The sequence below is a fragment of the Argiope bruennichi genome, chromosome 6 (assembly GCF_947563725.1).
Source record: "Argiope bruennichi chromosome 6, qqArgBrue1.1, whole genome shotgun sequence".
In the NCBI taxonomy this organism is placed as follows: domain Eukaryota; kingdom Metazoa; phylum Arthropoda; class Arachnida; order Araneae; family Araneidae; genus Argiope; species Argiope bruennichi.
In genome coordinates, this window is record NC_079156.1 from 115,905,289 (window position 1) to 115,931,910 (window position 26,622).

General features: G+C 31.2%; 1 protein-coding gene across 8 annotated transcripts in view; it reads right to left on the reverse strand.

Annotated features, from left to right (window-relative positions):
• Window positions 1-26,622, reverse strand: part of LOC129972627 (sodium-dependent dopamine transporter-like) — a 180,741-nt gene that overhangs the window by 26,395 nt on the left and 127,724 nt on the right. For all 8 annotated transcript variants that reach the window (XM_056086836.1, XM_056086831.1, XM_056086835.1 and 5 more), the window contains exons 5-11: window positions 19,747-19,972; window positions 12,463-12,601; window positions 11,345-11,479; window positions 8,362-8,465; window positions 6,858-7,095; window positions 4,658-4,798; window positions 1,253-1,352 (exon numbers count right to left, since the gene is read on the reverse strand). In XM_056086836.1, coding sequence (XP_055942811.1) covers window positions 1,253-1,352; window positions 4,658-4,798; window positions 6,858-7,095; window positions 8,362-8,465; window positions 11,345-11,479; window positions 12,463-12,601; window positions 19,747-19,972 — 1,083 coding nt within the window. The remainder of the gene's footprint in view (window positions 1-1,252; window positions 1,353-4,657; window positions 4,799-6,857; window positions 7,096-8,361; window positions 8,466-11,344; window positions 11,480-12,462; window positions 12,602-19,746; window positions 19,973-26,622) is intronic.

A 26,622-nucleotide genomic window follows, 5' to 3' on the forward strand; every position in this document is an offset into this window, starting at 1 on the left:
AAATAATTTGGTGAGTTGTATTTGACAAATACAAGTAAAATAACGTCTGATTACACCACTGTAGTATTTAATTTTTTGATAGAATTCTAATGTTAGGTTTTTCAATAAAAAGAGTCTTGTCAATAGTGGCGAATTTATGAAAAATTGTTAAAGGGAGAATGAATTAATTAATTATATAGACAAACAAAGGATTAATTAATTATGCAGACTGGATGATCGATTAATGAACTATTCTATTTAAAGACGATATTCATCACTCAAATCTTTCATTAACAGGTAATCTATTTATCACAACTTTTGAAGAAATTTAATTAATTATTCTCTCAATTCAAAACTAATTAAATCAACATACGAGTTCTTATTATATTTGCTTATATGCCATAACAATAATACATCTTTTTGATGATTTCTGCGCAGAACGCAATTCTTGACACTCATCCCTTTTAATACCTTACAATATTAACAAACTTTTATAAAAAGGTTCTTAGAAACAAAAAAGCTCAGATAACAAAAAACAAATACGCAGCATAGAAAAAAAGATCACATGCATTTGCCAGCATTTCCTCCAGAAATCTTTCATAAATGTATAAACGATCGTTTTTTAGTTTTAATTTTTATCATTTCTTTTTCCCGATATCCTTTCCGATTCGTTCTCCTGGCCAGTCCGTTGCTTCTCCAAGTAGCCATTTGATTTCCGTCTATCATTCTTGTAGTTCCACTTTTAATTGTACTGATATTATGAACATCTTTGATTCTTCGCTCTTGTTCGGTTCTTGCAAATTTCATTGGTTGCCAGAATGAAAAAATATTCTTCTAAAGCGCTCTTAATAATATACAAAAAGCATGCTAATTAAATAAAAGTTTTTTTCCTAATTTTGTATATCATCCAAATTTGACCGACGTTGCAATCGAAACGTTGATAATAGCATAATATGGTCACCATAAGGGCAGTTCCAAAGATTCCCAGCCCCTCCTCTCATCACCTAACATTTGTTTGACTTTTCTAGTACGGCAATAACTTGAATTTTCAAAACTTCGTGGATAAAGCAATATTCAAGCTTCCATCTCAACTGTTTCAGTAATCTGCAGAGCTCAAAGCTAGTATCGGTTATCATTATAAAAAGAGAAAGTTCAATACGATTACTAAGTAATTCTCTACGTAATCTAAATCTAGACCTAACTACGTAGTACTCTACCTAGATCTGTACTTCACATTTTGGTCACTCAGTATAAAGTATGTCGAGACACTTACCGTACAGCCATGCTACTCCTATGGCCTCCAGTAGAGCAGAGAAGAGAAGGGAGATACTGGCAGCATAACTGTCGAACCAGTGCATGGTGTAACCACCTCCCTGGAAAAATAAATTTCTTTTTTAGTGAACTAATATAACATAATTCACAGCATCACAAATTCAGGCCATGATAAAAATTAACGTTTCGATGAAAATGATCATGAAATTTAGATAAGTCATACTCAATAGACAGTATGGATTCAATTCTGACATATTCTCATACTTACGTAATTACGTTTACGTTTCGTTATACATTACGTTTCGCGTTCAGTTTTGTAGTGAAGGGAAGGGAAAAATACTGAGTGTGAATTGTTTTATTTTTTTCTTTTAAATGATTATGTTTGAATTTGTTAAGGTAAATAATTATGCATACTAACTGCATTCCAAATTTCATTCATCTAGCATATTCTGCTTTTGAATAACAGACCTCATATATGCATGGATGCTTTACATGGAATTCAAATTTAGACACAGTTCAATTCAAATTTAGACACAGATCCAGCATATGGATGTAAAGATCGTATACTAATTTAACATTGTTTTTTAGTTATCATATTCACTTACATACGAGCAGACATATCGACAAACAATCAACACCTTCACAGATTTAGTGCGAAAATTAATATAGATATAAGATTTTAACAATAAATATGACTAATTCCTTCAAACCGAATGCGTTTCTGGATTATTGAGTTCACATGCTCTTGGACGAACAGACAGACAAATTTCTAAATGATATATGTGTTCAAAATTTGATTGAAGCCTTCAATTTTGATTCAAAGACTGCGTGCCAGATTTCAATTATCTAGCTTGTTTCAATTTTAAGTTATTACGCCCCAAGAGAGATTGACGTAATTCTAAATTTTTTTTTTTCAGTTTCAAGAAAATCTAAAATATAAAAAAAATATCAAAATTTTGATCAAAATCAATTTTTTTTTTATGTTTACTAAACTTTATACATTTCGAAACGAGAAAGTAATAAATAAATAAATAAAAATACAAGTCATAAATTTCATTTCTGCCAAATGACAATTATTGCAACATAATTTCATAACTATGTATCCCATAAGACATTAATTCATATTTATTTAACTACTAAATTCTACATGACATTCCTTAAATCCCGTCTAAAATTTCTCCCATCTGGAATTCCAACGATGTTAAATTTAAATGCCATAATATTAAATCACCTTCAGTCATACCATCAATTCCTGTCGAAATTCCGAACGACGAAATTCGAATTGTTCCGTCAATCGATTGAGTTGCAGTCGCAGTGAAAACTGCCACATAATAAAGCGAGAAAACGTTCTCGAGATCCGAGCGGAAGATAAAAGCCCCTCGTCCCGAACCCCGGCAGATTCTCGAGATCACGTCCCTCTTTTAGTGGAGGAGACAAACGATTCAATTAGAGTAGCGATGGGGGATTTCTGCTTCATATAAAAGACGAAATCGAGTGCACTTTATTTTTCCGATGTAGTTTTTATTTAGGTTTATTAGCATCCGAGAAAACTGCATCCTTTGGATTCGATTCCGCAGTTTTGTGTTGCAAATCTTGTCTATGGATTTCTGCAATGATGCTGTCGAGATATTTATGGATATAGGATAAACAAATAAACAGAGTTTTGTCTTGTGAAACAGACTCAATTTGACCAATTTTTTTTTCTTTTCTTTCTTTATTTCACATTTCCAAAAAATACACACACACACAAATACTGAAATAGTAAAAAAAGCCATGCAGTTTTTTTTTACGATTCTTAACATCCATTTTAGACTTCTCCGAGTACGAGAAATACGTTTGGAATTATTCGAAGGAAAGTAAAAAAGTAAAAGAACTTTTGCAATTTCATTTTCTAGGATTTGGTAACGCTGCTAGTATTCATCGCTGAATTAATGCAGTCGACAATGCTTCTATACAACACAGCGTTAGTCGTTGGAGTGCAGCAGACTGTTAAATATAGCAGCTTCATGGTCGATCTGATTCGCATTTTGTAAGTAGAGTAGGGCTGTGAGCATGGTTTGAAAACCTCCATCATCACTAAAAGTTAATAAATTTAAACGTCATCCATCAGCCTGTAAAATTATACTAACATTATTCTGGGACATGGAAGGTGCAGTGGCCGTTCATTTCAAACCAAGAGGCGGAACTGTGAACAATGGGAACTATTATGATAAATTAAAAGCTGCTATCAGATGCAAATATCCTAAAAACTGCGGAAAGGTGACATCCTGCAGCAAGATAACGTTAGGCCAAATTATTTCCAATTACGGCCGAAAGAATAAAGGAGTTTGAATTCGAAGTACGTGAAAACCTGCCATATAGTCCAGATCTGGCTCCAAGCAACTTTTATATGTTTGTACCATTGAAGAAAGAGCCAGGGAGAATAAGATTTGCAGTCGATGAAGTCGTTGATGTGGTGAAAAATTGGTTACAGATACAACCGAAAAACTTTTTTTTCCGACACAATAAAGAAACTTGTGAAACATTGGGAAAAATGAGTTGAAGTCTAGGTTGGTTATGTAGAAAAATAATGTGCGTTTTAATTTTCTAACATTAGAATAAACGCATCTTTTCTCAAATGTCCTTCTCCTTTACTTTTTGACTTTCTCTCGGCTGACTGAATGTTCTTCACAATTGCGAATATTCACGAATGTGAAAATTTGAAAAGTCAGAGATGACTATATAATGCAATTCAATTTCTCATTATTCAGTTGAAATGCTTTAATTTGCATACTCTTCGAATGAATCTACTATTATCAGTTTGGTTCAGATATACCAGCGATCATTCTGTTTAAATGAACCCATTAGCAATTTGTTCAGAATCATTGTTTAGAATCCTGTTAAATGAATCAATGACCATTATATTCAAATGAATCAACGACCATTTTGTTTAAATGAATCCATCATCAGTTTGCTCAGAATCTTGTTAAGAATCCTGCTTCGAATGAATCTATTACCAGTTAGGTTCAAATATACCAGTGACCATTATGTTTAAACGAACCTATTACCAGTTTTTCAGAGTCTTGTTTAGAATCCTCCTAAATGAATCAACTGCCATTCTATTCAAATGAACCAATGTTAATTCTGTTTAAATGAACCCATTACAAATCTGTTTTGAATCTTATTCAAATTCCTGTTAAATGAATCAACGGCCATTCTATTCAAATGAATCAATGACCATTCTTTTTAAACGAATCCATTGCCAGTTTGCTCTGAATTTTATTTAGAATCCTACTGAATGAATCAATAGCCATTCTATTCAAATGAATCATTAATCATTCTGCTCAAACTAACCAATCACTTTTATACATCAATATTGAATCACTTGTATTAAACTATTAAAATTACTATGACAAAATACACTCACCCTGGTGACGTTGATGAGAGTCATACAGAAAGATGTGAAGAGAACGAAGGAGGTGAAAATCTCGCGACTGTACTTCCTGCGATCGAAGAAGTCCTTGAATTCATCCATCAGTCCAGTGATCACGGACTCCAGACCTCCCATCTGAGGGGAAAAAACAACACTATTTATCAGTCACTTTATAAGAAGAAATAAATATTATCATCCGTAATTACATAACTTACCGTACTTTTTCTGAAAGTGAAAAAAATTTGCCAAGAGTTGGTTTGTCTGATATCATGAATACATAAAAGAATTATCCACCTTTTAAAAGTAATTATTTTCTAATATTTCTAACCAAGTCTTCATGTTAATATCTGAATTACAGAAGCTATTATTTGCGAATCTAACACACGTCGCACCAAAATGCCGTATCAGCAAATTCCCTTCTACAACTATATAAGCTCACATGGTTTATTTTGCTGATTTCAGTTTTTACATTCGGATTGCGGCAGTACTCCGTATTGGTTTTAGCTAAAAGCATTTCAAATACATCTTGATAATTGAAATCTTTCCAGAATACGAATGGATCATAAAAATAAAGAATAAAAATGTAATTTCCATTCCAAGTAATCACATCAATCTCCATTTCCTGAAAGCTATCTCATATATTTTTTTCAGAAACTTTTCTTGAAGCTGAATATTAAATCAGAAAATAGATAATATGAGAAATTTTGTATTCATAAATTAAATTTTTAATAGATGAAGACTTTAAGTGAGAAATTAACACTTAAAGGTTTGATTGTAATAGTTATTCCTTATCTATAGACGTTATTATGCAGAGAGATTTTAATCATAGCGTGACTCAAAGATTAAATAAAATAATGTCCAACTGCATTTATTTAATGTATTAAAAGCTTGTGACTATGTAGCTCTTCCCCATGTAACTTACATCAGCATCATAACAAGTACTATAAAAACACTCAAGGAAATCGGAGAAACGCGCAAAAAGAATAAAACTGCGGAAAATCGCGAATTGAAGCTGGGAAAATGCCAGCTGAAGAAGATTAGCTTCCCCGATCATGGTTTTGAGAAGAAAAATTGATATTCGGCTACTTATAGGTGTGGAATCATATACCATTAGGCATATCCTAAAACACATTGCAAAAGACGATCATTATTTAATTTGTATTCTACCTGATTCATAAAAAAATAATCAAACATTGTTTTACATTTTAAGATTTTTAGAAGACAGTTTTCATATCTTTTTTTGAATTAGCTTGAATTATCAGAATCTAAGCATAGATTTATTTATAGTAGATATTAGCTAGTTTTTTTTAAAGTGACTTTTAATCTCTTCTCATTATTTACTTCTTATATATTTTACATGGGTAAAATAAACGTAGTATTTCTCACGAAGAAATTTTCAATGCTTGTCAATTTCTCTGAGTTTTGAGAAAGGGAAAAAATAGATAAATTAATCGATAAGTCTAAGCAATTCTAAAATAAGTTATGAAGAGATAACCAATTGTCTCCCTAAAACTTTCTCGCATACTCACTAATAATTGTATTTGTATTTTATTAATGTCATATCACTGGCCAACAGTAGTTAGGAAAGAATCTATTAGAGTGCGTTCTTTGGCGATTTTTTTTTGGTAACTGATTTTTGAAATGCATTTAATAAACCAAGACCAGGAAACCGAATATATAATAAAATGTATAGTGTAAAGTGGGATTAAAACACTAGTGAATTTTTTAGTAAGGGTTTTAACATAAAATCCTTTCAAGGATTTAGTATTATCGAGTGAAGCTCAGCAAATTTACTCCTATTGATGAATGCAAATTTGGGGATAACACAGTAGGACAAATATGCTGAACATATTATACCGGCTTTTATCTAAATCAATATTAACATAGCTGGAGAATATATTAAACCTTTTGACCTACGAATTTATTTAACTTCCTAATTAGATGACACATTTTATTTGGGACATTTATCATTATTTTAATTCCCGTCATAATATAAGGGCATTTAAACTTTTGAAGTGATTTTTTTTTTTTGCATTTTAAATGATTTTATACTTTTAGTTAATTGCAGATTTAAAATTAAAAATTCAGCTATTCGATGCGTGAACCAGACTCGTCATTATGTGCGAAGTGGTTAAAAAGCTGTACAAAGACAATTTGGCCAAAACCTGGCTTAAGAAAAATTAGATGAACTGACCGCACTGTCCAGTCCCAGACTAAGCAGCATGATGAAGAAAAGCACCGCCCAAAACTGCCCACCGGGCAGCGTGGCGATGGCCTCGGGATAGACCTGGAAGACCAATCCGTGTCCATCGGTGGCAACGGAGTTGATGGGCACGTTGTGCTTGTGCGCCATGTACCCCAGGAAGATGAAGATCACGAAGCCGCTGTAGAAGCTCGTGAAACTGTTCACCATAGTGGTCAACAGGCAGTCTCTGGAGAAAAAATAGCCAACAGAAGCATATTAATAACTCATTCAAATTATCATCAGTTTTATGAATTTACTGACATTTGGTCTTTGGTCTTTTTTGAAGTTTTACACATAATGTCAGAGAAAAAGATATCCAATAATAACGGATTACAATGAGAAAATAAAGAATAACTAGTTCTGAAAGCGTAATAATTTCGATAGATAATTAATCAAATGTTTTATATAAATAAGTTTCGTACTAAGATTAAATGAGCATAATGGCGATATTTGCTTTGAACCTTTTTCCGCAGGACTCTTTTGCTGATTGTGATCAGAATATGAATGCGGATGCTTAAATAATCGGACACATTACATAATACTGCTGGACTTTTTCGCATGAGTCTTCATTTAAATTATTGCGCCCTAGTAAATTGTTCGCCTTCTGGATGCATATATGGAAACTACATGTATCTGAAACAGGTTTAATAAAACCAGAAATTCTATAAAACACTTGTCGGAGAATGATTATCACTAGGGCATTGCAGAAATACTAATGATATCCATATATATTTTTGAAAATAAGTGGCAAAACCACTATTATTACTCATATGTAGCTTTATAAACCCATTAAACCACTAAAGATGCTCATATAAAACTTCTTTAAACTGAGTAAACCCCCTAAAGATGCTCACAACTTCATGAACTTACTAACCACTAAAGATGCTCATATGCAATTTCATTAAATAGATTAAACCATTAATGATTCTCATAAGCAATAATATTAAATAGATTAAACCATTAATTATTCTCATAAGCAATTTCATTAAATAGATTAAACCATTAATGATTCTCATAAGCAATTTCATTAACTTACTAAACCGCTAAAATGCCCATAAGTAATTTCATTAGTTTACTGAACTACTAAAAATACTTATATGCCATTTCATTAGACCGATTACCCCTCCCGCCTAATAATGCTCATATGCAACTTCATTAACTTTCTAAACCACTAAAGATGCTCATAAGCAACTTCATCAAACCGATCGAACCACTAATGATGCTCGTATATATCTCGTATTGAAAATAGCCGGTTTAACCATTTTCTTGCTCGTATGCAATTTCATAAGTCGACTAAACCATTAAAGATTCTCATAAGCAACTTCATTTATCGACTAAATAATTAATGATGCTCATACATAATTTCATTAACAAGGTAAGAAACTTAATGAAATTGTTCTCTGTAGATGTCTGCCTTTAATCATGACATTTTGTGAGCATAAGATGGACTTACCTGTAGCAATTGTTATGGAAATTGTTGTACGATGCGTAAGTTAGATGGACACCAAATCCAACTCCGACTGAGAAAAACACTTGTACTGCGGCATCTACCCACACCTGATAATGAAGTCAAAAGAATAAGAAAATTTAATGCTTCTATAAATGCTATAAAACAAAATTATTCAAATAATTTTCTTAAGCAATGAAGAACAAAAGCATGATAAATAATCTGGTTGTTATAGTGTTTGATACCTTTTGTCTTAATAGTAATATCATTTAGAAGAATTAATTTTTATATTTGAAACACGACTTAGCTAATTTTTCAAGCGATATGTAAAGGAAGGTCATTAAATTACGGCTTAATTATAGAGTGGGTGGCAGTCATAATGAAAGTTACACCTCAACCACATGCTGATTCTCTTGTTGAATTGACATGACAAAGGATTTTTTTTAATGACTGACACCATACTGACCTTTGTTTTAGGAAAGTTTCCGTTTGTTATTTTAGCCCTGGTGTTTCATTTATTCCCTATCCCAATAGATCGATAATTGATCAAAAACATCGTTTTAGATTTGGGTAACTTGAATACATTTATTTCAAAGGCTCGTACTATAGCTGGACCTTTATGACCAATGACTGGCATTTAGGACATCCGACGTTCCTCATACTTACTTCCAAACAAATAATAATCAGAAATTTCAATTTTATAAATAATAAAAATCGGCTGTAGTCCCCCCCCCCCAAATTCTCTCGCATTCTCTTTAATAACAGTATTATCTTCTTTCCTGCTCATAAATTGGAAGCACAGAATATTCGCGAATACTTTGTATGGCACTGATGACTGTTTGTTACGAAATATAGAAATGGACATGAATCTACTGCATCTATAGTATGTAATTATGTATTATATCTAAAAGTATGTGTTTTGGACGCTTTTTTGCCGGCCGATTAAAATTAAAATTTGACACAAAGCTACAGTTTTATTCATAAGATTACTTAGTAAATTTCATTGATTTAAGGCAGTGCATTTACATGCCTGTGAAAGAACAGACCGACAGACGGTCAATCCTTTGAGATATTTGGTACAAAAGTTGATATGTATCTATATTTTAGATACTAAACCTGTTTACCAAATATTACACTTCTAGTTCTTACCTTTTTGTTGTCATCGAGTTCGCTTGTACTCGAACAGGCTTAGAGATATTCTTTCTATGTATGGATTTCATTCAAAATTTTAATGAAATCTGCGAATTTGCGAATTTATATATCAAATTTTCTCCACCTATCTCAAAGTGTGTTTGAATTATCATGTTTATAGCAGATGGATTTAACAACAAAAATGGGTTTTCAGATTCAAGGAGGTCTGAAACATAGAAATTCGCGGAATATGGATTTCGGATTTTTTTTTGTTGTTGTTGATCAAAATATTACCTCTAAAACCTGAAAAAAATACCTCAGAGGAATTTAAAAATATATTCAAAATTTCTCATGCTACAATGCAAAATAATTTTCATTAATTGATTCTTCGTTTACATATTTTATTCTTTTACATGTATGGAGTCATAAAAAAGTTGTCAGAAAAGCTATTCAAATTATTTGCATTAGCGAGTTCATTTACAGATCTTGAATGGCGGGTCTCGGGCATTATTATTCGTTCCTATCAGTAATATATCCTTAAGACTTGATAGGAATTTACAAATTTATGCAAGTTTGGTTGTTTAACTGAAACACTGAATTACAGTGCGAAAAGTAGTAAATTTAAAGAATTGGTAGTTTTAAATGAGGTTATTAACTTTTATTTCGTATTTTTTGGTGATGGGCGGTTATAAGTGCATTTTTTTCTAATCTATTTTTTGCGATAGATGGATCACACAATTCATTTTTGATTCCGCTGGAATACATTCCTGAAAAGTCTAAACATAACAATTCTAAATACAAGTAAAGAAACCCTTCATTTTACAGGGTTTTCTTGGTATCTTATTTTATTTCTACAATTAAGTAATTACTTTTTTACCTTCATAATTTGAATAACTCAAGTACTCATTTCACTGATACCATGCGAATTAAATTTGTGAAGTTTGAAATATCTTTTTTCATTCAAATTAAGTCGTCGTCACTATGCTGAAGTTCAAAATTAAAAGATTGTTGGTCGTAAGCTCATACCTAGCTTCAAAATAGATAATGATATGACTATAATTCAAATTTAATTCAAGTTCTATGAGCGTCGTGTAATAATTAAAAAAAATTCAATTAATGAAGCCGCTTCAATGAGTTTTAAATTGTTATAAAAAGACGATTAAATTATTTCTATAAGTATTATGGCGATTTTGTAGATTAATAAGTCATACGACTGAAAAAAAATCAATACTGCCTTTGTTCAGATCTCTTATTTATAGCAACGATAATTTTAATAGAAGAAATTGGATTTTAGACATTTAAAAATGTAATTCAACTTTTGAAATATTTTTCTTAGACTTGCTAGCTTTTTTCAAAAAATATTTTTAGTAATAAATCTTATGCAAAATGTCGAATGTTACAAATTTATTGTTAAAATGTTTAATAAATTCTGATTCAATCAAGTCATATTTTCAATGCTATAATATATTACATTCTTAATGGGCTTAAATTCTGTTAAAACTATTATTATTTTCAATAAAACTTTTCTGAGTTTGCTTAGGTCATCATTGATACAATGAAGATACTTGGCGTCCTGGTATATTACGTTTTTTTCGTCTCCAATTGTCATCACTGTTTTTGCAAGTGTTAACAGCTCCAGATGCATTGTTATTTTTTCGGCTTTCTCGTTACACTTGGATTCGAAATAGTCTCGTAAATTCATTAAAGGTTTTTCTCTTCGTCCTACCACTTAAGACTGGATACAAAGTGATAAGGAGCTGTCACATCACTCACTACATCCCTGATGATCTTCAAGAAATTTGTTTATTTATTGATTTTTAGAATTTTTACTTTGAAAAAAAAATGAATTCTCACTTACCTGAGAATTAAGCAGTTTAGAGATGTCCGGACTGAGGTAATACTTAACGCCCTGACCAGCACCAGGGAGGAAAGCGCCCCGGAACAGCAGGATGGTCAAGATAACATAAGGAGCCGTCGCGGTAACCCATACCACCTAAAGAGAAATAACACTGGTTTTATTGATATTTTAACAAATGGTGTAGAATCAAATTTCATACAAACTGCCTTATTGAAAATATTGTTGAAAAATTGACCTGTCAAGAAAAAGTAACTCATATTTTCTGATATCTTATTTTCATGCAGCGATTTCTATGGTCAAATCTTCAGGATTTTTATTTCAGAGTAACAGCTTAAACGTACATTTTGATGAAAGCATGTTACTTTTAAATAACGATTTTAATGATTTTAGTTAAAATTTAATTTAAAGGTCTAGAATTTGAATTGTTTTTGAAAATGTGAAATATTTTAATATTTTTTATGTTTCAATCAAAATGATCAAAAATTATAAACCTTTAAATAAAAGTTTTAAAAATTTATTTCGTAAATAATTTAATTTCTAAAAGCGAAACCATTGAAAATTTTAGCTTCTGTTTCGAATAGATTGTAGGAAGTGAAGATCATTTTTGTCACAATTGATTCTTTATTTAAAAATGAAATTAACGCTGAAAAAAAAATGCGGTTCTCTATCAATTCATTTTATTTTTGACTGGAGGACGAGCACACTGAACATTTATAAATCATTTCTCTAACTTATGTATTATTCTGTGTCACCCAGAAATTGTGAGCGGAGCCAGTGGGTGACTGTCTCTAACATTGTCATTAAGAATGAAATACTGCTCGTTTGAGAACTTTTATAGATGAAGTCACTAGGAACAAGATATGGGCTATAACTGCTGAACTACCTGTTGATCTATATTGCAAATTATACAACCAATTAACCTCCGGTTTATCGACTAAAAAATTGACCCTATTTTAATCGTTTCTGTGCAGATGATATATCATTAAGGGCACTAAGACTTGAAAAAAGTTTGAAACCATTCCCTTTCCAAATTATGATAAGTTTCTTAGAATAATAACTAATTTATGAAATCTTGGACTAATATAGTAAAGCTCACAATGAAGAGTATAAACCATTACCTTCCCTGACGACTTGACTCCTTTGAAGAGAGCGAAGTAAAGAATGACGAAGACGGAGAAAACGCAGAGCACCAACTGCCACTTGGGTGCCCCGAGGTCGTCGAAACCTTTGCTCAGATGAAGTTCTAATACACCTCGACTGAGAAAAGAAAAGCAAACAAACAGTGTTAGGTGCTTTTATTTAGGTGAAGCATTTAGCAATATTAAATACAGAGAAATATCCAGAAATCCAAAGCAAGTTTAATAATTAGTAATTCACAAATGATTGAATGTCGTTTGCATAGAAAGAATGCATTTGGTTCGTAGAGAAAACCAGTTCTCGGAGACAGTAAATAGACACAAAAGATTATTAACAACTTGTAAATATGTATTAAAGCTGGTACAATTATTTTCATTTACCTCTCCACATAAGATCCATAAGAAGTACAGTACTGACACCTGTACCCGGAAATTGTGAGCACTATTTCTGTGTACAGGTGTCGAAAAAATCCGCCGAGTCAGTGGGTGACTGTCTCTGACATTGTCACTAACAGTGAAATACTGCTCTGCTGAGAACTTTTATAGATAAAGTCACTGGGAACAAGATATGGGCTATAAACATCTATCAGCAAAACCACAACAGCAATTTTTGTGTGTGTAGTGACACATAATGGCGAATGCTGTAGTGCAGTATCACAATGTCAGCAAGAAGCATCCATGTCATTTACACCATCACTTATAAAGATTCCCGGTGGCGCCATGGCGTACAAACGGCTATTGCATGTTCTCTCAGTCCTCAGGTGGAGGATTTCTTCGAAGTCGGTTTACAGAAATTGGTCTCACGATCTTCTGATAAGTGCTCTAGTTCAGATGATTCTTATGTTGAGAAGTATTTGAAGGATTTCTAATATGTGTTTTAGAACGTTTCCAAATAATTTTCATGTCTTTTTACAGCCTATTAATTGCTGAACGGAAGAAATATATGAATTCTTTTGTTCTGAAGCCATAATTAATGGATGCCTTTGTTTATATTTTAAACAATAAGATAGATGGCAGAACGATGCTTTATATAAGATAATAAAATGGTCGAAATAACTTTTTTTTTCATCCATGAATTCAGCTGTCAAAGAAGGGACAATATATGTAGCAGCATATGTTCAGTTTTTAATAATATAACAAATGATGAACAACAGAAGATTTAATCACAAAACTTTTAACAAACTATAATGCTATGTCTGAATACCTGAAAGGAATGTAAAATACTGAATATTTGTAAACCTCTACTTTTACTATTTTTTCTTAATTGGAGTATTATTCTCTCATTTGTAGAGCCATCTGGTGTTTGAATTGTGAAGTATGCTACCACTAAGTTCTGATTTACCAACAATAACAAAATAAAAAAATATATTACTCTTGTTTCCACTTTTTCTGTATAAACAGTTTCTTCCTGTCTTACTTCCGTTGCAAATTATAAATTGTATTGCCTTAGTGGTATCTGAATTGCTAGAATTGTAAGATATCATTTATTTTGATCATTGATTCTATACAGATATAAACAAGATTTTATAATTAATGCTTCCAGTTCATAGAATTAAAATAGAGTTTTCCAAACTATAGAACTCATATCACTAAAATTATGTTGTTATCCAGCTGAAGATGCGTGAAAGTAATGATGATAATAACAATAAAAAAAAAAGCGAGACAAAAGGGGATTGAAATAAAAAAAAGTAATTATAAAATTTGTTTTTGAAATTCATTTGAGAAATGAAAGCTACATTTGTTCAGAAGTTTAATGTGTAACAATCAACAAAAAGTGCCTAAAACTGAGAATTAAAGCTATAAAATATTTAATATCTTTCAAGATCATTCCTATGAAGCATATATCAATAATAAACATTGTAGTTTTAGTTCGTTGTAAGCAAGTTTGTGGAAGCTTCAGACTTGGAATTATATCAATTTTCATTTGAACGTAATTTTAAAAAAGTGGGATGGTTCTTAGCTTTCATTATAGTTGAAGCGAAATTTCACTGCTAGGCTGCAATACTAATATTAAATAGTGCAAATGGTCTCCTTGAAATTTTCCCGCATATTTCCTAATGAAGGTGTTATTGCTTGTTCCCTTCTGAGTAAAATTTGGAAATCTTGAGTAAAGCCGAGAATACAATGAACATTATCGTCTTATGAAAATTCATTCATTGTCATGATACACATTAATTACGAATTATGAATTCCAGAAATGCAGTAGATATTAAATGTTGTAAGATGCACTTTGCATATAAGCTAAAACAATACTTCTAAATTATTACCCCCTTTTCTTCAATTATAATTCTTTTCTAGGAAAAACAATAAAGAAATCTTGCGGAGTTTTTTTTTACTATTTTTATTTTTTTGTACAGTTAAAGTGTTGTAATCTTTAAAAAAATTCGAACTCGATTTTTTGACGAATTTCCTTATTTTAGAACTTTCCGAAATGCACATTTTTGACATTATCTCTATTTCTGCAACTTAAAAGGCTCAAAAATTCTTTGAGATAAAATGCTTGAGATAACTCAAAAAAGCTTTGAGATAGGCACATAAAATTTGGTGTATGATCTTTACAGCAATTTTATAGATTTCTATCAAATTTTGTACAAAATCATTCAGAGGAAGTTTATCTGTCCGGCTAATCGAATATGAATTATCATTATAATTGTAAAACGAAGAGAACTAGATAGATAAAATTTGGTACAAATATTAAACATCTAAAATATAGATACTTATCAAATTTAGAACGAAATCCATCAAATGATTAACTGTCTGCACTTTCACAAGCATATAAACTCTTAAACACGTTGGTTTAAATATATGAAATTTTTGTACGTACTTTTGTTACTACAATTATAGTTCTGTGTCAAATTTTTATTTCATTCCTCGTAAGAATGTCCAAAACACGCATTTAGTACTTTGGTTCTTGTGATTCATTATTCTGGTCTATCGAATTCTAGGGATTAGTTGCAGTTAATAGATATTTTCTTGACTATTGTTCCCAAATAGCACACGGTTTATAATGTACAAATACATTTATTAATAAGTAAAAGAGAAAGTTTCGGAAGACAACTCCTACTGCTTTCTGCATTCAAATTCTAAACAAGAAAATGCACGAATAAGCATGATAGAATCCCTTGTTTTTGTGCTATTATTTCTAAAACTATATCAATAATATATTATGTGTAACTTGAATTAAACGGTATAAAATCTTTTGGAATTAAATGATCGTGCATAGAGTAAGTAGCTGTATTTATTCCTATAAAAGGTCGGGATAGCCTAGTTGCTAGGGCGTTGGATTCTTGGGCTGTGAGTTCGAACCCTGCCGGCCGAAGACTCTCCGTGTGTGTGATGGCTGGCACACGTATAAATCTGTCGTGGTCACAAAGTCCTCCACATCGAGAGTATTATCACTGGGGGTACTGGTTCACGTTCTCTGATTCATGTCTAAATTACGATCTGTGGATGATTGAATGAAATGTATGATTGAAGTCCGCCCCGTAAAAAGGGTTGTGACGCGTAAATAGCTAAGACGTACTCTTACCCTAGATGACGCTACTGAAAAAAACAAGAGATGCTCTCTCGGCCTAAAATCGCTGACGTAGGCAGCGGGCTTGTCTTTGACAAGTGCTATTAGAAACAATAACAATATTCCTATAAAAGTACCAGTTATACTTATTAATTCTTAATAAGATGCTCGAGGACTTTATAGATAAAATGAAATTTCAAAATAAATTATACAGCAAATAAATTTTTGCATATGTTAGCAAATCTAATTTTCAATTTTAAAAAAAAAATAATTTATTGTTAAAATCATTTAGGAAAATTGCCATTTATTGTAAAATAAAGTACTGTAAGCATACAACCAAAGGGGGATGATTCTTAAGAATGCTCACAAGTTTCAAAATACATTAATAAAATGCGTCATATTTCATTTAAATTCGTATATAAAGAAAATGATAAGTTGGGTTTTATCCTAATAAAAGAAAAAGTATATGTTGATGTTTAACATGGCAATCAGTTTGACCTAGAACTATCAAACTTAGTACAGATATTCTACAGAGAATCGACAATGTGCAAATTGATGATATTTTGATTACATTTGATGGCATTTTTATTAATTAAAAATTAAGGGATATTTTGGCGTTTCCTGCTACAGCTTCCAAAAATATTACTGGTGAAAACTGATTTTTTACACCATTTCAATATTCAAACATTTTTTTTTTTTTTTGATAATGCCAATTAAGTTACTATACAGATTTTTCCTGAATTTCAGAATTCTTTTAAAAGTGATATTTTCGATAATTTTCATCAATAGATTTCATCGTTCCCATGAAATTCAAATCCTTTTCATTTGTTTTACCAAATATTTAATTGCGAGATTTTCTTTCATTGTTTTAAGTAATAAGAAAGTTTTCGCCTTTATTATCTACATTTATCTTAAAATGTTATCTTACATGAGGAATGGGGGAAGTAACATTACGGTAAAAGATAACGTACAATTTGAAATACATTATACAGACACTTAATAGGATAGAATGACGTTCAGTATTAATTTCACAATATATTGACAAATATATTGTTATTTTAAAAAATCGGATTTAATGCTTATCACAATTTAATACTTAAAATTATTTCCTGGATATCAAATTATACATAAAAATTTTATTGAAACTAAGCAAATTAGCCAGTTAATTGCTTCGACCTCTTTGAAAAATGCGCATCTAAATTCTATCGCAAAAATTTAGCGATGACGAGTATACTCGCCAAACACAGAGTATGTGTAATATGAAATTATGTTGTAATGAAATGATTTTCAATTTTTTATTTCAATAATCTCATTTATTTATTTACTTAAACTAACATACATTTTTTGCATATGAACGAAAAGAAACGAAGAATTAATTTATTATTTTAATTTGCTGTTAGAGATTGGTATTGAGCAAAACATGGTACAACGCGTAATAATCTTTTATTGGTTTCTTTGATTTCGACTTCGCCTCAAAATATTTTAAACATCTTGAAATTTACAAATATGTTTGAGTTTTTACTAAAATTGTAATTCAAATTGCAAATTGTCACTACTTATTACACCTGATGAATAAAATTGCCTTAACATAAAATGTTGTACTTTTTTCATGACGAATATACTCGTCAAAAACAGTTAACTGGTTAAACGAATCAGCTGGTCAACGAAGGCGGCTATTTATAACATAGATTATTATTTATACCATAGATTTCTATTTATGCCATAGATTATTATTTATATCATAGATATCGATTTATACCATAGATTTCAATTTATATCATAGATTATTATTTATACCATAGATTTCTATTTATGCCATAGATTATTATTTATATCATAGATATCGATTTATACCATAGATTTCAATTTCTATCATATATTATTATTTATACCATAGATTTATAACATAGATTATACCATTATTTATACCATAGATTATACCATAGATTATACCATAGATTTATAACATAGATTATACCATTATTTATACCATAGATTATATTATTTATATTATAGACTATTTATACCATAGATTATATTATTTATATTATAGATTATTTATACCATAGATTATATTATTTATATTATAGATTATTTAAACCATAGATCATACCATGGAATATAGATAAGAATACGATGGAAAATAACTATTTATAACTTGGAATGTAAAGAATATTTCTAGAAGTCTTTCTTTATAATAACTAAATAATTTACATGATAATCAAAATGTAATTATAATATATGCTTCATTACGGAGCATTTAATGAATGGAAATGTTTTTTTTCTAATCAAAGTTATTTTTGTTCAACGCATGTTTTCTGATAGTAAAGAAAACAAAACTTTCTACAACTTGTTCCGTTTCTTTGTGTTTTATCTGTTAACATTCCTTTCTTTCAGAGAACAAAGAATTTACAGGTCGTTTAACAATAACACGCGGCTAAGCCAATAAAAAACAATCAGCCAAGGGAAAAAAAAATGTAACCAGCTCTGAGAAAGATAACTTTCCTTTTTTTTTTTTTTCACTACGAGAGTAATTTCAATTTACGCTAAGTGTGAGAAATCTTTTTCGGCAAAGTTTTGATGGATAGCCCATTGTTTTTTTCGTTCCGAAAGTCCCGGATGACAGTGCGGTGATGTAACAATGACGCTGATTTTGAATGCCATCTGTGGGAAGGAAATTAATCTGTTTGTTTACATCGCTTTTCGCGTGGTGGCTTGGGCAACGATATTAGTTTCTTTCCCTGAGGAATTTGAGCTCTGAAATGCCATGCGAGTTAAGGAAGTATCAATTAAGTATTGCATTACTAAGTTTTATGACTACATACGAAATTCGCTTTGCTTACATTTTCTTTTGCTTTTCTGACAAAAACCATTGTCTGTTTTCTTGAACATTTAGCAACTCTAATTCAATATTAAAATTTTGATAATGGAAAAAAAAATTCATTTTATCTGTAAAGATTTTCTGATCAGATTTCAAGAATCTAAGGCAGTCTATACTTCGAAATATATTCATAGTGCATAAAAATTTGGATTTTTCTTGCATTTTTGGTGGAATTAATATTATTTAAGATATTCTAGTAACATATTCCTTAAATTCATTGAGTTATTTTAATTCGTTCATGACTATTCTTATTTTCACCATTTAAATACACAGCAAATATAACCTACAGTAATGTCTTGCTGCGGTTACGACCAGGTATAAAATGATTTGTACTTATCCAGATGTTCTATATTATTCATTAAAATGTGAATTTTGAAACACCCATAGTTTGAACCCCCCCTTCCCAGGAGTTTTGAAACACCCGTAATTTGAAAACCCCCCAGGAGTTTTGAAACACTCGTATGTTGTGATCATGTGGTAACTATATTTACTGTTCGTCAACGGATTTTGAGACGACCACATTTCGACGACTCCATCTCATTAAGGGGTGAGACGCGGAACGATGAGTGTATTTCCGGTATTCCCTTTGATCTTGGATTTCCCGTATTAGATGTTAGTAAATGTAAGAATCTCCTCCTATCATCTTTCCTTTCACCCCTATTTTGACAGATTAAACCCATCCTAACGCATGCGCAAAAGCGCGGAGGATTTTACAATCCGTTGCTGAACAGTATTTATTATTTACTTTATTATATCACCTCGCAGTATGCTAGAAGTGTTATGGCCAGTTGCAGAATCGCAGCATTACTATTATTACTGTTTCATTTAAATGTTATAGCTTTATTTCTGACTATATAGATGGGAAACTTACTCGAAGAACTCGAGGGCCGGGCTGGTCCTGTTGTTGGGCAGGTGGGTAATGTTGACGGTGTCGTTGTGCCCTCCCCAGCAGTGCTCGGTGTTCCACTCGTTGCCGCAGCGGATCCATGGCAGCTCGGACGTCATGGAAGACACCATGAAGTAGATGGTCCAGCCGATGATCACGTTGTAGTAGAAGGACACGTACCACGAGATCAGGACAGCGCAGAAACCCACGCCTGAAACAGAAATATCGAATTTATAGCCTGACAACACTCAGAATATCGTATGTTAAAAGCTAAGAGCTAAAGATAGGCAATTTTTAAGCTGAAATTTAAAAAAAATTATCTGCACTTACTGATTAGCTTAATTTAAAATTCATTAAGGTAAATTCTATTGAATGTAGAAGTCAAAATTAGCAATAAATTCGAGCTTGCTATTTTACGAACAACTTTGGTTCTTTTCACATGGAATCCCAAATGTGATTAAATGAATCAGTAAATATTAATTAAATTATTAATAATTCATAAGATATTAAAATCCGTTATTGTAAAACATTTCAAAACTCATATAGAACAGGGAATGAGTGAAAAATCAATTACCATATTCCTTCCTGTCTTGTTCAATGCAAGAGTTTTATTAAAAATAATTTTATCAGTTTCTAAAATTTAGATTTTTTTTTATTTGAATTATTATTTATCTTATATTTTTTAATTTATAAACCGTTGTTATAAATATTATGAAATATTTAATTGGTTTTTTTTCTCAAAATCACCCATCACGAGTATGGAATTATTTAATTTGACATGACGGTCAAGAATTAAATTTTTTATTGGATAAAGGTAGTTAAATTTAGAAAATTTTAACATTTTGTTGTTAAAATTTGTATAGTTACAATGATTTTTATGTTTACATTTTATTTGCGATTTTCTCAAATTGGGTAAAATTAGAACAAACTACATAAATTAATGCATGAGTTTTTTTTTGTGTTCAAATTTGGTATAAAAATTTTACAATATTTATTTAAAAATTATATGGTATTCTTTAAAAATATTTCATGCTTGTTTTAATTCTTCAAAATGCGATAATAATCAGAAAATTCATGTTATTTATCAAATGATCCCAGTATGTTAAGATTTGGTAGAAATACAGTTTATTTCATAGTTGAGAAAAAAAAAGAATACAGTATCTGTAAAATATTGGGCAAATAATTCGATAAAAATTTAAACTGTTTCTTACTTCTTTTAGTCAAAAATAAATTAATAATAATAAAAATAAAAACCGACCTTCCAATTTTTAAGCACTTTTATGTTTTAACATATTTTTTGTTTATAGGTGGTTTTTTAAATTGTTTTAAAAATCGAAATTGTATTTAAAAATATTTTTTTTTTCAAATTTAATTTCCAACACCACAAACTTAGTGGTTTGAAGTTGCAAGTCTATATAACACTTAAAACAAAATAATTCTGAGTTTAAAATGCCATTGGAATAAGCACACAAATATGCGTGTAACCCGATTTTAGAAATGAAATAAAAAATACCTTTTTTAAATACCACCATGTTTTTTTACCGTTATTTCAAATTTCCATTCACATATCAAGATATTTATCATTTTACTACGCCTTGCTTTCTCTTTAAATATATGCGCATGCAAATGTCGTTAATATTCCAAACGGGAAATCCATTTCTTTTTCAATCTCAACAACGATCTTATAACAGCAAGCTAACTGCGTGGCGTCATTTGTATCCTATGCGGGTGTTGAAAAATTCAAACAGAACTTAAAAAGAAAATAATGACATACAATTAGTGACCTTCACACTTCGCGCATAGGAATGAGAGAGGTTGTTTGTTTTGCTGTTATTATTTTGTCTTAAACTGCTTCCGTATCTTTTCTCTGTGATATTAATCAGGTTATTAATATTCATAAAAAAACAGCATCATTTCAGCTTAATTTTTCTTAAACATATTAATCATGTAAATAGAAAATAAATATGTTAATAATATTTTCAAATTATCATATTTAATGCGGATTCTATGTTAAGATAAATCGTCTTGGAACATGCTTTTACTAAAGGATTCCACAAGGAAAATACGGACCGAAATGAAGAACAATAAAAACGAAAATAATTTTGTTGCTGGGAAGAATCTGCAAAACAAAACAACAGTAGTAAGTTTACTTTTTCTTGTAAAAGAAGCAATTTACATAGAAAGAGTAAGTCATATCATAGACTCTCCCACCTGCCCGAAGACACACGGATAAAAAATAGTGAATGACCGGACCGCCGTAACAGCAACACTGGCGGGAACTGTGGTTTAGTCCTAAATGCCATCACCGGCCACGGTACAACCCTTCCAGAAGGAATTACGTATCGTCATCGATGGGAGGAGCCAGACCCTCACCTTTTTGTGTACCCTCCAGGGTGGCGAGATCCAACCACTATATTGGAAGAATCTCATCCTCATTTCGAGGTCTCCTCCCTGGGGTCACATAGAGAGAGTAATTAAAATTGACAATATATTGGAACTCGAGATTTCGAAGAATCTCCACGTTTCATACCTCCATAAAATACATTTTTGGTAAAACGCAAAAAAAAAAACCCATTTAACGTGGCATTGGGGAACAATACGGAAACAGAATTCCGCTGTGTGTGAATTTACCCTTTTTACTGAAACTTTTACTAAATTAATCAGAGCGATTAATCTCTAGCATAATATTAATAAAACCCGAAAGTAGAATTTGTGTTTTAGATAAGCCTTTACCAATAGATTACAACCAAAATTTGACAGAATTACAATCGTAGTTACAAAATCATATACTAAATTTGTTATATTTAAGTCATTGCGTTTTGGAATAATCGAATTTACATGTTTTTGAAAGTATACACCGATAGGAAGTCAAATAGTCAAGGAATTTGATTCTAAATTGGAATAAATATTTACCCTTTAGATGTAAACCCCAGAGGGGGACACCTCGAAAAGAGGACGAGATGTTTCCGGTATGGTGGTTGAATCTCGCCACCCTAGAGGGTACACAAAAAGGTGGAGGATCTGGCTCCTCCCATCGATGACGGGACGTACTTCCTTCGGGAAGGGTTGTACTGTGGCCGGTGATGGCCCTTAGGACTCAACCACAGTTTCCGAAAGTGTTGCTGTTGCGGCGGTCCGGTCATTCAGTTTTCGTTATTCGTGTACCTTCGGGCGGGTCGGAGAGTCAGTGATATGACTTACCCTTTAGATGTTAAATCTAGGTATCGAATTTTATCCATCTAGATCTTTCCGTTGTGTAGTTAGTTATAAACGATAACTGCACAACGAAATGAAAATTTTATTATTCATTTGTAGATTTCTATCACATTTTGATTCGCTCAACGTTTGATAGAAATCTATAAATTTGGTGTAAAGATCATAAACTAAATTTTATTCATCCATATCAAAGTGTTTTTGGGTTTTCTTTGTCAAACATAGACAGGCATAATGCTAAAACGTGTTTTTCGAAGTAGACAGGGGAGGATGCCTCAAAATCTTCGGCTATTCGGTGCATTACAGATTTCATGCAATGCGTATCAGACCTCTGAATCCTGTTTCACTCGCTGTAATTTTAGGTTAGTATTACAGTTTTTTCATATTTCCATTTTTCTCGAAGTTAGGGGCTTAGCTGTCAATCTTTGAAGAATCGGGCTAATGTTGTACGAAAAAAAAAAAAAAAAAAAAAAAAAGACCAGTGATTTTAGAGGGGACTTTTGAGAACCAGTTATGCTGTATTCCCTGTCATTTAAAGGTTTTGTTTCTTCCAAATATCAGTAAATTACTAATGCCTCTTAATAGTGGAAAATGTTATAAAATTTTTATAATATCAGGATATTATAAATTGGATTTACTGTTATAATGCTTATATGGGCTACAGGAGTAGTTTTGATTGCTACTATTTTCAGGTATCCGAGATGAGCACCTCTCGACGATTGTACTTCCCTTAGGGGTGGTATTTGGAATGAGTTGTAATTTACTCCCCCTAATTCCGCGAAACTGAATTCACCCTATTGTTATGTAAATATCTATTCCTTTCATTTTTCCTTTCATCCCTTTTTCGACGAAATATATACCTCCTGACTCATATGCAAGAGCGCGGAAGGTTTCCGAATCCGAGAATGAATTGTAATCATATTGATTTCCAATTTTAACTCTTCCCAGAGAGAATTTTGGAATGGCTCATTGTTTTTGAACAGCTGATTCGGCATCTCTCTTAAAATTTCGGCACTGCATCAATGGCATAATGTTTGGGTCTCGATGGAATGCTCATCAAATCCGTACATATTATGACTGTTCCTTGGAACCGTATCTAGATTCCTTGACACTCCGACCGCGAAGCCACCACACCCGCTGATATAGAAGGTAATTGAATTCTGAGCTCCTAATATTTTTGTTGTTGTTGTTGTTGTTGCTCCTAATATTTTTTATCGGTGCTCCTTATAAAGTGAATGTACACGATCTAATAGATACACTTCCAAAGCTTCATTAAAGTAATTTCTAAAACTGTGTTTGATCAAAGATTAAAGAAATTAAAAGAAAACTTATCATGGAATTGTTTATATTTTAAAATCATTCAAGAATAAACAAAAATAGGTTGGTATATAAAAGAGTTAAAATATTCTATGAAATAAGTTCTGTTGAATAAAAACTGAGATTTTTGTATATGTACATTTTTTTTTGGAGGAAAAATGTGTATCAGAATGCAAGCTCAACAAACATCAGAATTCAAATAAATTAATGCAAATCACGCTTAAGATGATAATTAAAAAAATTAGTTTAGAGATAAATGAGGGCAACTTGAACAATTGCAGAATTCTGTTCCGAATATATCTCTCACACTGCTTTAAGCGGATCTTAATCTTATCAAACTCATCACCTTATTGTATTTAATATTTTATCGCTATTATTTTGAATATTTCTGGCTGTTGTCCATCCAAGTTTTATATATGAATACATAAATATTTGTCATAAATCTATCTATTTCTATACTTATAATAAAGCTCAATGTGTGTGTGTGTGTGTGTGTGTTGGCGCTCTACAGGCCAGACCGTTTGACATACAGCTACCAAATTTGGTACATGTATACCTTGGAGGTTGGGAATGTGCACCTGGGGTTTCTTTTTTCGAATTTTTAATTAGAATTTTAATTATTAATTAAAAACTAACTTTCCCGCCAAAAAAATCTTCCATTTTCCCCACCGCCAACTTTTCCGCCAAAAAAATCTTCCATTATCCACAGCGCCAAACGAGAAAGGCTTCAGCTTTTTTTTTCTCCCAACAGTAATGAGGCTAGGGTTAAAATTTTTCGGCGGATTATTTCAATCGGTTCTGTTTATTTTCTTAATGTTTGATGCATTTAAAATTAAACATTGTTAATGAATCAATCTTTCAGATTCATTCTGAAGTAATTATGAATTAAAATAAAACAGAATAAAGGAAATTAAAAATTTCTAATCCGCATAGCGTTACCCCAACTGGCGTAGAAAAAAATCACGTATTTGCGTTACGTAACCGGCGAAGAAAATTCACGCATGCGCATTCTGATCTGATTGTTGTCATGACAACGTTATCAATGGATGATTTAAATTATTTTTGGGTTAGTTGCATGCTTTTGTAAGTAAATTGTATTTATGTTAGTTATATATTTTTTGTATTTGCTTATAGTTTTAAGTACATCGTTTTTTAAGTAGTTTTTTTTAAACCTGTTTTCAACCGTTTATTTTAAACGATTCGTTTTATTTTCTTAGTGTTTGATGCATTTAAATTTAAACATTGTTAATTAATCGATCTGCTCATAATGAATCTAAGAAAATTTTGTTGATCAACTCTTGAGATATTACATAAATTTAAAAAGATATTCTTTAGTGCCCAAAAAGTTTAAACGCTGAGTGACTCTATTTTCAGTAATCAGATTATAAAAAAATGCTTTGTTTCAGTAAAAAATATTATTATATTAATTGAAGATAAATTCTTTCCACTTTAATTTAAAGCATAAATTCTACCGTTTTCAACCGTTTATTTTAAACGATTCGTTTTATTTTCTTAGTGTTTGATGCATTTAAATTTAAACATTGTTAATTAATCGATCTGGTCATAATGAATCTAAGAAAATTTTGTTGACCAACTCTTGAGATATTACATAAATTTAAAAAGATATTCTTTAGTGCCCATAAAGTTTAAACGCTGAGCGACTCTATTTTCAGTAATCAGATTATAAAAAAATGCTTTGTTTCAGTAAAAAATATTATTATATTAATTGAAGATAAATTCTTTCCACTTTAATTTAAAGCATAAATTCTACGGGTGCTAACAGAAAATGAGAGAGATACATATTACGTTATGACTGAAGGCCTTTATAATATTATGAATAAATTATATGATAATCAAAATTTGAAGTTTTAAAATATTTTGATGAAGAAGCTATTAAAGTAGAAATTGCATAAAATATTTAATTATTAAAATTTTAACGAATATTAAGATTGGCGAACCGGCTGGTCGCCAAAGGCGGCTAGTACTTATAATAAAGCTCAATGTGTGTGTGTGTGTGTGTGTTGGCGCTCTACAGGCCAGGTCATTTGACATACAGCTATCAAATTTGGTACATGTATACCTTAGAGGTCGCGAATATGCACCTGGGGTCCCTTTTTTTGAAATTTTAATTAGAATTTTAATTATTAATTAAAAACTAACTTTCCCGCCAAAAAATCTTCCATTTTCCCCACCGCCAACCTTTCCGCCAAAAAAAAAAAAAAAAAATCTTCCATTTCCCCCACCGCCAAATGAGTAAGGCTTCCGTTTCTTTTTTCTCCCAACAGTAATGAGGCTAGAGTTAATATTTTTCGGCGGATTGTTTTAAACGAT